Genomic DNA, 15,698 nt, shown 5'->3' with positions numbered 1-15,698 from the left:
CCTTGGAAGCATTTTTTGCAAATAAAAATATTATTTTTCCCCCTATCTTCCCAAACAAAATGCAAGCTCCATAGGGACAAGGACCTCATCAATTTTGTTCATCATTATGTTTCTAACCTTATTATATACCTGTTATATACTTAACATTCAAATATTTATTAATTTCACATTAAGAATAAATCATCCTATAAGCCTATTATTAAATATATATAAATACACATACAGGCCTTAAAAAGACTATAACTGATGTTACAACTATTATTTCTAGTTATTGAGGTAGACATGTTGACTTTATACTTTTTAGTGTGTTCTAACTTTCCTACAATAAATCTTTATACTCAGAAATATGATTGATATTTCAACTGCTAAAGCTTTAGATCTTTTAATTATATAAAATAATAGAAGTACAAGACAAGCTAATGATACAACTTACTAATAGGTTAAATCACCTACCCTAAATTACAAAACCACTGTCAGAATGGGTCTCAAGCCCTGGAAATCATGCTCTAGTCTAGAGGATATGCTCTTAATCATACTAGTTGGAACAGACTTAAGGCCCAAATAAAAATTCAAGACATAAAATGCTATATGTTTCTTAAAAATTACATTCTATCCTTAAGGAATATTCATGAAAACAAAGCATGAATAGGAACTACACACTTAGTGAGAACACCAAATTTTTTTAAAAAGTCCTTTGTCTTAAGCCCCAGAAATCATACATTTTAAATGAGTATTTTTTAAGAGTTCAGAATATTGGGACCTCCCTGGTAGCGCAGTAGTTAAAAATCTACCTGCCAATAAAGGGGACACAGGTTGTATCCCTGATCCGGGAAAATTCCATACGCCCCGGAGCAACTAAGCTCATGCGCCACAACAACTGAGCCTATGCTCTAGAGCCTGTGAGCCACAACTACCGAAGCCTGCACCTACAGCCCATGCTCCGCAACAAGAGAAGCCACCACAATGAGAAGCCCCCGTTCTCTGCAACTAGAGGGCCTGCATACAGCAACAAAGACCCAATGCAGCCAATAAATAAAATAAATTTATTTTTTAAAAAAAGAGTTCAGAATATTGAGTAGCAAAATTTTAAGAAATGAAAAACTGGTTATTTACCAAAGATAAATAAAGAAGGAATTCAAAAAGTTCCTTGGACAATAAAAATCGAGAATTTAACATGAGTCAAAAAGTTTATTCTGCTACTTCTCCAGCCTTATATTCTAATTCATTTCCAATCACACCCTGGGCTTTGTCATAAAAATCCTTCACACTGGAGGATTTTTAAAGTATAAATTATTTGAAAGCAATCCTAGATCTCTATTTTATGGAATAATTTATTATGGAGATGACAATTTCACAAGGCTTCTATACGGATTAAATGAGATAAAATATACAAATGCCAGGCATAAATTTGAATCCCACATGCAAATATAAATGCTGGTACACTACAAGCAGGCTGACCACTGACTGTGCCATCCTGGGTATTTGGTAATTCACAATCCCCATCTAGCATTCTCAAATGCCAACGTCATTCCCCACTCAGCTTACTCCTCTCACACCACTATAATTTTCCCTGACAAACTCTTATTTATTCTCAGTAAATACCTCTACTGTGGGGAAGGGAGGACATCTTCATTAATAACCCACCTCCTTACATCAAAATTAGGGACTCCTAATTTTGTATTTAATTTTATTAAATACAGTACATACCCTAATGTCCATATATCCTCATCACAATGTATCATCACCCTTTAAGTGGGTATATCTCCTCCTGGAAAACAAGGCAGGGTCAATAGCTTATTAATCCTGAAATTCCAAACATCTAATTTGGTGACTGGCACACAGAAGTCACTGAAGGTTTTTGTTTGTTTGCTTGTATTTTTTGGTTTGTTTGTTAATGAAGAATAAAAGTAATACAAAAGCGAACAAAAAAGAATGTTTACTTATATCATACCTTCTTCCAAAGGTAGGGAAGGGGAGACTTATTTTCAATACTGCAAATGTATAATAAGCACCTGTAATAAATATTCTATAGATATTTTTAGTAAATGCAGGAATGCTACTAGATAAGCTACCACAGTCACATCCTTTTGAAAGACAAATACATAGAAATCTGTTGCATTTCTACAGACTAACTACAAACTATCAGAAAGAGAAATTGAGGTAGCAATCCCATTTACAACTGCATAAAAAAGAATAAAATACCTAGGAATAAATTTACCCGAGAAGGTAAAAGACCTGTACTCAAAAAACTGTAAGACACTGATGAAAGAAATTGAAGACAACAAAAACAGATGGAAAAGTATACTGTGTTCATGGATTTGAAGAATTCATATTGTTAAAATGACCATACTATCCAAGGCAATCTACAGATTCTTTGCAATTTCTATCAAAACCAAGGGCAGGGGCTTCCCTGGTGGTCCAGTGGTAAATAATCCGCCTTCCAATGCAGGGGACATGGGTTTGATCCCTGGTTTGATCCCTGGTCAGAGAACTAAGATACCAAATGCCATGGGGCAACTAAGCCACAACTACTGAGCTCAAGTGCCTCAACTAGAGAAGCCTGCATGCCACAAACTACAGAGCGCACGCACTCTGGAGCCCAAGCCCACATGCCACAACTAGAGAGAGAAAACCCACATGCCACAAACAGAAAGAAGCCTGTGCACCACAACTAGAGAGAAGCCCTGAGTGCCACAATGAAAAGCCCACATGCCACAACAAAGATCCCACGTGCTGCAACTAAGACCCAACCAAAAATAAATAAGTAAATAAGAAAATTTTTTAAAGTCATTTAAAAAGGGGAGGAATTTTTCACAGTATTAGAACAAATAGTTTTTAAATGTGTATGGAAATACAAAAGATCCCAAATAGTCAAAACAATCTTGAGAAAGAAGAATAGAGCTGGAAGAATCATGCTCCCTGACTTCAGCTTCTACTACAAAGCTACAGTAATCAAAACAGTACGGTACTGGCATAAGAACAAACACACAGATCAATGGAACAGAACAAAGAGCCCGGAAATAAACCCATGCACTTACAGTGAATTAATCTACAACAAAAGAGGCAAGAACATGCAATGGAGAAAAGACACTCTCCAGTAAGTGGTGCTGGGAAAACTAGACAGCTACGTGTAAAAGAATGAAATTAGAACATTCTCTAACACCATATACAAAAAATAAGTTCAAAACGGATTCAAGACCTAACTGTAAGACCAGAAACCACAAAGCTCCTAAAAGAAAACATTGGTAGAACACTCTTTGACATAAATCATAGCAATAATTTTTGGCTTTCTCTCCTAAAGCAAAGGAAATAAAACCAAAAATAATCAAATGGGACCAAATTAAACTTAAAAGCTTTTGTCCAGCAAAGGAAACCATCAACAAAACAAAAAGACAACCTACTGAATGGGAGAAAATATCTGCAAATGATGTGACCAATAAGGAGTTAATATCCAACATATATAAACAGCTCATACAACTCAACATCAAAAAAGCAAACAACCCAATTAAAAAATGGGCAGAGAAGACCTCAATATTTTTCCAGAGAAAACATGCAGATGGCCGACAGGCACATGAAAAGATGCTCAACATCATTACTCATGAGAGAAATGCAAATTTAAACTATAACGAGATATCACCTCATTATGAATGAGGTATCTATTAAGAATGGCTATCATCAAAAAGAACACAAATAACAAATGTTGCCGAGGATGTGGAGAAAAGGGAACCCTCACATACTGTTAATGGGAATGCAAACTGATGCAGCCACTGTGGAAAACAGTATGGGCATTTCTCAAAAACCTAAAGACAGAACTACCAAATGACCCAGAAATTCCACTCCTGGGTATATATCCAAAAAAAAGAACACTAATTCAAAAAGATACATGCACGCCAATGTTCATAGCAGCATTGTTTATAATTGCCAAGATATGGAAGCAACCTAAGTGTCCATCAACAGATGAATGGATAAAGAAAATGTGGTGTATATGTATGCATGTGTACGTACATACACACACACACACACACACACACACACAGACACACACACACACACACACAATGGAATACTACTCAGCCATAAAAAAGAATGAAATTTTGCCACCTGTAACAACATGAATGGACTTGGAGGGTATTACGCTAAGTAAAATAAGTGAGACAGAGAAAGACAACTACTGAATGATATCACTTATATGTGAAATTTTAAAAAACACAACAAACTAGATAACATAACAAAACAAGAAACAAACTCACAGATATAGAGAACTAGTGGTTACCAGTGGGGAGACGGAAGGGGAGGAGGGCCAGATAGGGGTGGGGTTAAGAGGTACAAACTACTATGTATAAAATAGCCTACAAGAAGACACAGGGAATATAGCCAATATTTTTAAATAACTATAAATGGAGTATAACCTTTAAAAATTGTGAATCACTGTGTTGTACACCTGAAATATATATAATATTGTACACCATCTATACCTCAATTTTAAAAAACAATACTTATATGCAATCCACTCTCTGGCAACTTTCAAGTTTATATTGTTCTTGCAACAATAAAAATGGTCAATTTTTATATTCCCAGTTCTTTGTATCGTGTCTGGCACAAAACAGTCACTTAAAAATGTTCAAAACTATATGCGTACACACATTCACTGAAGTCTGACTCTCACTTTTAGCCTCACTTCTAGGTTTTTTTAGGATCCATTCTGACAAACCTAGGACCAAACACTGGATACACAACACAAGGTACATTTAAGAAAAGCAAATTCAAAAAACGGCAAAGGACACCTATACCACAGATGAACAAAGACTTGGAGTAGGTTTTTTTTTTAATTTGGTACCCAGGAAGAAATATCAAGGATTAACACAGTCTGAATGTGTGTAACAAAGTAGAAAGAACAGCTGAAGATAACAGAGAGCAGGAAAACAGAGGGAAAATATCATACTTGTCATTAATGGAAAAGTTAAAAGATTTATTGCTGGACACTAGGAGTAAAGAAGAAGGGGAACTAAGATTATCTATTATTCAACATCATATATTTTTGAAAGGAAAGAAAAACAACAGTGGAAAGAAAACATGAGTGCAATAACATAGACCTGTATACCATGCTGAATAGCAGGAAAAAATTTCAAATAAGAATTTTAAAAACCTTTTTCACTTACTGAGAACCATTTAAGAAACAATTACAAATCATTTTCACTACTCTGGGGGTTTGTGATGAGGTTTCTTAGTATGTTTTTAACTACATAAATAAGATATTCGCTTCAAATATTTTTAAAATTTAAAAATCAGTTTTTACTTAATTCAGTAAAATCTTCCTTGACATTTTCAGTTCCATATAAAGTCAAGTTTAGGGAGATCAAAGAGAGAGGTAGAGAAAGTGAAAATGACGAGAGGAAAAAGAGTAAGTTACAAAGGCTAATAAGATCCAGAAGCACACAAAAAGACAAATTCATTTGCAAGAAACACTGGGACAGATACAGGCACTTGGATTCTGAAATGAACTAGTCCTAGTAAACTATGTTTGTTATACTCTGGTTCCCTGGTCCTGGGGTGGGGGAGCTACCACTATTTTAGGAAAATACTGAAAAGTCACTATTAAACATTCTAAAACTAACCCTAGCCTTAATTCTAAAGTTGTTTCACTTTACATGAGATGGCTAATGAAGCCTAGCACAATGGAAATTACTCTCAGGACTGCAGCCACGATGGTTGTGCAGTATCACCTCAAGGGCCAAATGAAATAAAGCCAAAAGTCAAATCAATCTTTGGCTTGGGGTTCCCCACCCCCAGTTTAGAACTTTCCTAGTAATGAAGTTCTCTGAGGAGGAAATGTTCAGCTAGACTAGAGGAACACAAGACTGAGGACAGAGGCTTAAGAGAGAACCACCCTTCAATCTGCAACAATGAAACCAGTCAAGCAGACTAGTTACTCAAGGTAGGATTAGCAAGTGTCAAGAAAGATTGAATATTTAATACCTACTAATTAAAAGATCTAGAAGGATAAGTCAAAGAACAAATCATGTAGCCCTTGAAATCATCATCTACAGATCAAGTGTGAAATTCACACAATGAAATTCAAAAGTTAATTCTGAAACAACACAGCACTACTCGGAGACACTGTTATTCAAAGTGGGGGCGGGGGGGGGGGGAATTCAACTCTGCTGCATTGTAATGTTAGTTCAATCTGGAAACAGCTATCCTTTATTAAGGAATAAACGATGTATCTTTAAATATGGAATACTAAAAAGTTTCATATAAATACTTTGTAAACCACCACATAAGTCCAATCATATACAATAGTAATTTTATATTAAATAGGCACATTTGAAATAAAGAAGACACTACAACAAAGTGTTCCTTCTTGCCTATTTCCAAGGACTTGTACCAATTTAAGTCACTCTACAAACTCTAGGAGTTTAAAAGTTAAAGGCAATTTTCATTTCTTAGACTTTCTATAAATTTCTTTCTAATCTAACAATAAAAGAAATTTTACAAAATTTCCTCTACACATTTTCATAGCCACTGTCATTTAAACTCTCAAGACCTCCATTTCAATACAGCTTACTAATTGGCCTCTTTATTTATCTCTCTTATCTCCTCACTTCCATCCACCCAGACTTAGCTTTTCAAACACTGAGGTCATGTCACTCCCATGTTTAAAAACCACAGGGCTTCTCAACCCCTGACAGGATCATAGATTTAGAACACTAAGTTCATGAACAAAACATTCTGAAAGGTCAAAATACCGTTTTAAGCCTTTCATTTGACCTTAAAATTTACACTTACACTTTCCATAACTTGTGCATGTTTGGTATTGTTAAATGTTTTAAATTACTATCTATTAAATATTTAATGTTTGTTTTCAAAATAACCTAGTAAATGAATATGCCAAGAAAATGTAACATAACTTCCCTGTGGTTTTCCATATACCCTGGCACATGGCTGAGTACCCCAGTTTTAGATGTGCTGACATTTCAATACACAGGGAATGAGCTAGGGAATATTAAACCTCTTCATAATATGGCCAAACCTTCTTACTCCTTGCATTTCCACTACTCTACATACACCCTATGCTTAAGCCTAAAGAAAACTATTAACTTATTTCTTATTCTTGCATACACCTACTCCTTGAAAGCCTTGTCACTCATCTCCACAAGAAGTCCTATCTATACATCAAGGTCCAGTTCAAACCTAACCCTCCTCCAAGTAATAGTCTCTAGTAGCCTTTCTTTCTCCAACATTTTTTTTAATATTTATTTATTTGGTTATGCTGGGTCTTAGTTGTGACAGGCGGGCTCCTTAGTTGTGCCTTGCAGCCTCCTTAGTTGTGGCATGTGAACTCTTAGTTACAGCATGCATGTGGGATCTAGTTCCCTGACCAGGATCAAACCCAGGCCCTCTGCACCGGAAGCACAGTCTTATCCACTGCACCACCAGTGATGTCCCCTTTCTCCAACATTTTGAAGTCTGTTATCATTAATCACAGTCTATCTCATTATTATGTCTAGTTATGTGTATAAGGATGCAATACATCATACTCGCTAAGAATCAAAACTTTAGAATCAGAGAAACACAGATCAACATCTGACTCTGCTACTTGCTAACTGTGACCTTGAACAAGTTACTTTAAGATCATTCTGCAACAGTTCCCTCATCACTTACATGAAGAAAGCAACTATCTAACAGAATTAATCTCACAATCAAAAACAGTGATATATATAAAGCACTTAGCATAATACTGATCACCAGTAATAGTTTAATAAATATACCTATTATTCCCAATAGGCAGACCCATGTCTTATTCCCTTTTGTATTTTTTCCCATTCCTACTACCTGGTATTCTGCATATGCTTAATAATTGCTTGGTTGATGAAATCTAATCTATTCAGAAGTAATCTCCTAGGTAGGTCTTAATAAGGTAAGGTCCAAATTCTGGCAAATATCAAAAATGGTTTGCTAATCATATTATTAGCCGTCAATTTTAACATTAGCTTAATGAGTTCATACTTTAGCCACCATATACACAAATACAGATCTCCAGGCATCATTCTGAAAGTATTCCACACTGCATTATCATCAATGAGCAGGGCAATATCCAAAATGCTTGATAAAGTTACTCAAAAGTCTAAATTAATCTAAAAACATTAGCATGTATCCAATCACAAAGCAAGCCTTCAGCATATTAAAGAATTCCTGTGTGGATCCTATTAAAATTAAGCTAAATCCTGAAACTACTTTTCCAGCTGGCCCCCTGAGTGTTTCCTGTGCCACCAGATTCCCAACAGAGACCAATCAGTTCTGCCATAGCATTCTCAAAAAGAATACCAAGGAATGCAGTGTTTCCAGACCAATACAATGACTACCAATTCTTAAATGGTCAAAATAGACTAGATTAAAAGGGATACGGGTATATTCTTCAATTCTGTAATCAGCAACAAGAAAAAAAAAAAACAACCTAGAGCAATGGCCAAAGGCTAGTAAAGAAAAGGACTGGTACAGGACTTCCCTGGCAGTCCAGTGGTTAAGGCGTTGCCTTCCAATGCAGGAGGTGCGGGTTCAATCTCTGGCGAAAGAGCTAAGATTCCACGTGCCTCCCCGCCAAAAACCAAAACATAAAACAGAAGCAATATTGTAACAAATTCAATAAAGACTTTAAAAATGGTCCACATCAAAAAAAAAAAAATTCTTAAAAAAAAAAGGGGGACTGGTAAATGATAACTATGGGAAAGGAAAAAAAGGATACAGCGGAAGACATCGCCTTTTAATGGCGGCTTCAAGAAATCCTAAACTAAATTCAAAAAGAGTAACTTCGCAGAAGGAGGAAAAACATTTTCTATTATTGTGTGAACTACACTATGAATTTAACTTCTGTCACAATGGAAACATTAACACTATAAATTCACATAATATTACTCAAAGTAACATATATATACTATACTCAAGCCAATTGCTAATAAAAAAAAAATGACATTTGCTGGGTAAATGTTAGGGAGGCAAGATGAGATAACTAAAAGTGAAGCTTGGGACTTCCCTGGTGGCAAAGCATGTTAAGACTCTGCAATCCCAATGCAGGGGGCCCAGGTGTGATCCCTGGTCACGGAATTAGATCCACGTCCATGTGGCAACTAAGAGTTCACATGCCACAATTAAGGAGCCCACATGCCTCAACAAAGGAGCCGGCGCAACCAAATGAAAACTTTCAACAAAGAATATTGTAAATTTCCACGTTGCATTAATTCATAAAGGCATGCTGGAAGCAAATATTGCTAAATTTGTCTTAAAAGACTCTGAAACAACTACATAGAAGAAAAATGTTTCAATATTTCTGCATATTTTGCCAGAATAATTGTGTTCTATACACATGCGATACATTTATGTGTGTGTGTATACATACACACACACACACACACACACACACACTCTGCCCTCTCATAAACTATTTCTCAGGGACCATACATATTTGGATAAGATCAACCACTCCCTACGAGGATCAATTCATGGACTCTGAATTTGTTCGGCAAAAAAGAAAAAAAAAAGTGATGTTTTGAATTATTCAAGCACTGCTTCAGATTACAATCAACAAGCACTCAATCACCAATCCCCAACTTGCTTTAAATTTCAATCACTTTCAAAGAACCCTAAATAATATATGTATTGTTATTATTAAATTATTATTAAAATCTTATATATCTATATATACACACACATATATATAACTTGAGCCCTTACTACACAGCACTGTAAATATTTAATGGTTTCACCTTATCAAAACATTTGTACACTGAATCCTGAAAAGGTAATATAAAAAAGAAAAGGAAATAGAAACCAATATTCTTATGACAATGGATCTGTTTATTTTGATGATGTAACATAGTCTCTCTCTTTAAAACAACACCTGCTTGCTCAAAACTAAGCATGCAATAGATGATTTAAAGGCAATTTATTCTTAAAATACACTAAATCTCTAAAGTGAAACTCTTGAGAGGCAAACAAGTGGAAAAGAAGGTTTTCTGGATTTAATTAGTAAGAGGCAAACTCTTATGAAGTTTCTAAAGGTAAGTATTTAAAATACTAACCTGAAGAGGAAAAGAGAAGATAAGGTGACTTTGGGTTGTCATTTTCAGAGCTATTAAGAATTCAGTTAAATGACATTTTTAATACAGAGCCAGAACAATTCTCTCAAAATTCTTACAAGAATTTTGCATTTCCAAAATTCACATGAAGCTTACTTTTATTACTGAAACTCTCTACTCCATTTCTACCCATTAACACTGACTAGATTATGATAACAGTATTTTTTAAGTTCAGTCTATGGTTCTACTTACTGAAATGTACAATAGCAATAATTAATTATGTTCTGGATTTAGCACAACGTTTAAAATGGAAACCATAAAAGAAAGCACTACTCATAATAACAAAAGGATAGGAAAGAGCCCCATACTGACCATATAATTCAAATAAATTTTCTGTATGCTCTCTGTTGACTGTATTTACATATACTTATTAAAATGACCACATTTAACTTGTACACTGTGTACTTTACCTTAAATTTTAAATGATTTAAATGATTCAAAACAATTAATATTCTAACAAAGGGAAAGACTTAAAAATATTAAAAATAAATTCCAGGCCTAATATTATTTTAGTAAACTTATTTTAAAGCACTACAGCACAAACTCATTTTGTGTGATATAGCAAACGTTTTATCCGATAAGAATCACCCTTCCTTTTTCACAATACCATAAATAACTCAAAGGAATTTAAGTCTTCAAAAGGAAGGATTATAAACAGCTTATTAAAATAAAATTCCATCTTAAGTAATTTTCTTGAAAAAATCTACATGATATACAACATACTGTTGGTGGTTAATACTAAATTTTCTGAATCATATGCCTTCTACAAACTACATATTGATAAAACACTAGCCAATTATTTATTAACCAAGCTTTTCTGCACAAGAAACCAAGAGCCACACTCCTATAGCTTCCAGAAACCCAAGTAGTACTGCTCCCTTCCTTCCTGCATGAGGCATTAAAGCTTCACATTATAGTTTCATCTTGCTACTTTCCCAATAATCATTATACGACTATTGAAGCATAAAGCTATCCAGTCTATCCTCTCAATGAAACTCTATTACACTCCTAATACTGACCATTCTGTAATTATTTTAACAAAATTACCCAGGGATAGGTCTGATGTTTCAAGTTCCATTTAAAGGGCTTGGTGTATGTCAGGGTAAAGCAAGTTAAATATTCTGACCATGATGTTCCATACACTACAACTTCCAAAGAGCTTGGAAAGTTTACCAACACCCGCCTCTCTGGAATAGTAAACATCCTGTCATCATGGAACCGAGAGAATAGCTGCTTTGCTATGAAGAATATAGCTCCTGAGCACCACGCTCAGCAGCTGTTAGTAACTTTCAAACGCCTGCTGGACTATCACTTTGGTTAATGAGGGGTCATCTTGTCCCACTTTAGTTTTCCCTTTTTTAGTCTCGCAATTATGTAGAAAACCTACAAATTACTTTTCAAAATAAAGTACAAAAAAAAAAAACAAAAGCTTACTTTACTTCCACTTCTTTTCCAGAAAAAATCATTTCAAGATCCTTACATCATTACTTAAACCACAAACTATCAGTAGTACATGACCATGGGAAGCTTGAAAAGGATTCCATTTTCTACCTCACCTTACCACACGTTTGCAAGTTTTCAATAATTTCAAGAGGGTTCCATATCTTTAAAAAGTGTTGCTGCACTCCATCTGAAATGCGCTGCTCAAATACACGAGCACCTAAAATCCTGCACTGGGTAAATTTTCGGTATGTTCCTGATTACCTGCTGGGCTTTCTGCACCCTTTGCACCCAGTGATCCTCCCACCAGCAAATACTATCCACCCATCCTTTAAAACGGTCTTCCCACTCCTCAAAATGTCCACATTACACTTACAGGTTTCCGCATACTAACAAGGAACCACTCATAGCACTACGTATTACAACTCTCAAAGAATCCTCTCCAGCAGCCTCCCCTGGGACACTGTGCTCAGCGGGGCTTTGAACCTGTGAGACTCGCTGCCAACTGCCTTTGCAAAATCAGCACCAGAGGCGGACTCAATACCGCAATGCCGCTGCTGACTTTTTCAAGCAGCTTCAAAAAAAAAAAAAGAGAGAGAGAAAATCCGCCCAGCACCCTGCAGACCCTGCCGGCTCTTCTGCAGCGCGGAAGAGAAACCACTGCATTGCTCAGCGTGGGACACCGGGCAGCCGACGAAGGGCGGGGAAGTGAGCGCCGTCGAGAGGCTCTGCCGGGGGGCGGGGTGTCGGGGGGGAGAGGGAAGCCGTCCGGGGCGCGGGGCACCGCGACCGAGCAGCGGCCGGGACCCCCAGCCGGGCATCGCGCACGCACCGGGGCCGTCAAAGGGCAGGCGCCGGGCAGGGGCGCGGGCCCGTCCCGGGGATGCGGGTCCCGCGGCGCCCGGCCGAGCCCCCCACCGCCGCCCTCCCGGCCCTCACCTGTCACGAGCGCCGGGCTGTCTCCCGCCGCCGCCGCCGCCGCCGCCGCGGGAGAGGAGGCGGCCGCCGCGGCAGAGCCCGCCGCCCGCCGCCCGCGGAGGTGCCGGGCCACCAGCTCGCATCCGTCCGCCGCGCCGGCCGCGAGCAACCCGAGCACCAGCAGCGCAGCCCAGCGCCGCCGCCGCAGCAGCCAGCCCGGGGCCGGGCCCGGCGTCGTGGCGGGAGGAGGACACGCAGGCGGCGGCGCGGGGGGAAAGCGCGGCGGCGCCCCGGCCGCCGGCCCCTCGTCCGCTCCTCGAGGCGCCGCCGCCGCCGCCGCCCGAGACTCCCCGGGCCGCCCCCGCCGCCTCAGACGCGAGCTCCTGTCGGGCGCCAGCCGGGTCCCGGCGGCACCGGCGGCCTCTGGGGCTCGGGTCCCGGCTGCGTTCATTGGTTCCGGTTATTTAAAAAAAAAAAAAAAAGGTGAGGAGCAAAAAGGTACGGCGTCTTCAGGCCGCGCGCGACAGCCGCGCTGCTGCGGCAGCAAGACCGCGATCCGCTGCTCTGGCGCCTGCAAACAGCGGTCCCAGCGCCCGCGCCGCCGCCGCCGCCGCCGTCGCGGCGCATCCCCCCGCCCCCTCCGGCCCGCGCCCGTCGTAGTACCACGCTCGGCCCGGACGCCGCCTCCCCTCACACAGCCGCTCGCATACCGATCCCCCGCCTCCTGCAGGCCCTCCACGGCGCAGGCGCGGCGCGGCGGCACTGGGCCTGCGCGGCGCCCGAGCCCCGCCCCCGGGGGCGTTCCGGGTAGGACGAGAGCCGCGGGGTGGTTTCCAAGGCTTTCGCCGGGCGGCGGAGGTAGGGGGTGGGGAGGCAGATGGGCATGCCCCCACCCCCCATCCACTCCCCCACCGCGCTGGAGGCGGCGCGGGAGGGGTGGCGGGAACCGAGGGGCGGGGAGAAGTGTACGGACATCCCAGATCGGTTGGGTGGGTTTTAACCGTGCAGACGACGGCAAAAATAATTGCATCGGTCAGAAAACCTTGTCATCGGGAATAGCGGTGTCTCCCGAATCTCGGTATAGGTGGGGCTTCCAAGAGGCTAGCAGTGTGGAAGTGGAGGTCATAGCGTTTTACTTGCTTATCAGACACTCAAAGCTCTTGCTAAGTGCCAAAGTGCCGGGCAACGTCCTAAGCGCTTGACAGATTTACACACTGTAACTCTAAAAGTCAGGTGGTGGTACCGTCTTCATCTCCCTTTCACAAAAGAGGAAATGAAGGCTAAGAGATGTTAAGTTACTTGTCCTCAGTTTCCACAACTGATAAATAGGAGACGGAATGTAAATATTGAAAAGGATTTGGTCTAGCCTCTTACTCTCCTATGTTCAAACATTCCCTGAACTCGTCGCCTCCCTGACCGCACCCCACCCCAAGGAGTCTTTTGCTGTCAGCTGAATAGGTTGACAGAAAAACGGTGTTTCAGATTTCATTTGGCTTCCCATACCTCAAAAGAAGCACGCCACACGCACACTCTCTCCCTCTCTCTCCCTCTCTTCCTCCCCGCCCCCCGCCCCAGGGGCACAAAGTCGTTTGATTTGCAGATAGGGTTCTTATGCACAAAGGTCCTGTTTGGTATTGGGTTTCTGTTGTTGGGTTAGGATTTTGATTTGGTTTTTTATTGGTTTGTTTTCTCAAGTCAAGAAGATACTCAAATTACACAATCTCCCAAAGAATTCCTTAGGCAGCCTGACCAACATAACCATGAATGTTACTGACAGTGGAAGGGCAGGTACACACTTCAGAAAAGAATTAAGAATTTCTTTGAGGCTAATCAATCTATCAACAACGATTTCTTGACAGACGTCTTGAGGACATGGTGTTTAGGTGGCAATTCTTTATAAGGCCACAGGGAGATTATATTTCCCCTGCTGAAAGGCACAGCAGTCAAGTCACATATTTGTTGAATGTCCTCCAAAAAGAGATAATTCTGTTACAGGGCCAGCAAAATATAAAGAAGTAACAGGCTTGTTTTCTGCTCCCCATAAGGCAACATTTCATTCATTCAACATTGAGTGCCTAGCATCTGCCAGGCAGAGTACTTAGTAGTGGGGGTTCAAGGGGGAATAAGACACTTGAAAAAGTCAAGTAAGTCCGTTCAGAGATATAAAATAGAAAACACCGTGCCTGCTGGGGGAATCTTACAATTTTGCTTAAGAGATAAAATTTACACCCATTAAACAATTAGAGGCTAATACAAGATAGTAGTTAATCAGTTGTTAAATTGCGCAGAGCAAGCTGTCACAGCAATAACAGCAGTATGAAACCACGAACAAATTAACAAACCACTGGGTCCAAGCTTCTTTAAACAAAGATGATGCCTTTTTTCTATTGATGTTGGCACTGAGACGGTACTGGACTGGGGGTTATGATTACGTATTTATTCCTCTCCCTACTGGAGCCACAAAGGAGTTACGGAGACAGAGAACCTGCAAGCACTTAAAGAGACCTCTCTCGGGCAGGCCAGGGTTCAGCAAGAAATCCTTCATCCAGTATCATCTTTGTCACGGGTACCAAAGTTTCCGGCTATTAAATGAGTGGCCAGAATGCATCTTCTTGCTGAACAGAGGAACAGTTATCACTGTGCATCGAGCATAAATCGAAGTACAGAAGAAAGAAAAGTCCACTGCTTTGGAAAACAAGCCTATCTCTAGAATTACAGATGCTACAATTTGCAAGCCAAATGTAAATACAAGGTTCCAGTTGAGGCAATCGCTTCCTTTTCTTCTCAGGTTTCCTGTTCCACCGCCAAGCCTTTGCTTTCCCTTTTCCTACCTCCAGCCAAATCCTATTCAAAATCCACTTTGACCCCTCTCCCCTGACACCCACCTACTTCTAGCCTGATTTATACCTCTTAATGTCCAAACCCAACGATTTACCATTTATTTACAGAATGTCTTTATTGTCTAATTTTCACTCATTCATGACTTCAAGCGTCTGATAAGCAGCAGTGAGCTTTGGAATCAGACAGACCTGGTGGAAAGAGCAACTCCATGATGTTTCAGCTGTGCGACCTGTAAACAAGTTAATCTGTCCCAGGTTTCCAGAGGGGAAACTGGGGACCACGTATTAAAGCCCGCTTCACAGGGCTGCTGGTGGCGGCGGGAGGCTGAAATAACAGGTCAGCCTTTGCGCGGTGCCCGACACACAG

At 40.2% G+C, this 15,698-nt stretch overlaps 1 protein-coding gene across 5 annotated transcripts in view; it reads right to left on the bottom strand.

The window, feature by feature from the left end:
* Nucleotides 1-13,222, bottom strand: part of STIM2 (stromal interaction molecule 2) — a 183,314-nt gene extending 170,092 nt beyond the window's left edge. For 3 of the 5 annotated variants that reach the window (XM_057727468.1, XM_057727469.1, XM_057727473.1), the window contains exon 1: nucleotides 12,513-13,175. In XM_057727468.1, the coding sequence (XP_057583451.1) occupies nucleotides 12,513-12,942 (430 nt within the window). In that variant the 5' untranslated portion in view covers nucleotides 12,943-13,175. The other 2 variants (XM_057727470.1, XM_057727471.1) reach the window with 2 other exon arrangements.
* Between the last annotated feature and the right edge of the window lie 2,476 nt (nucleotides 13,223-15,698).

This window comes from Hippopotamus amphibius, chromosome 3 (assembly GCF_030028045.1).
Source record: "Hippopotamus amphibius kiboko isolate mHipAmp2 chromosome 3, mHipAmp2.hap2, whole genome shotgun sequence".
NCBI lineage: Eukaryota > Metazoa > Chordata > Mammalia > Artiodactyla > Hippopotamidae > Hippopotamus > Hippopotamus amphibius.
Note: the sequence above shows the minus strand (reverse complement) of the source record. Positions and strands in the feature narration are given on the sequence as shown.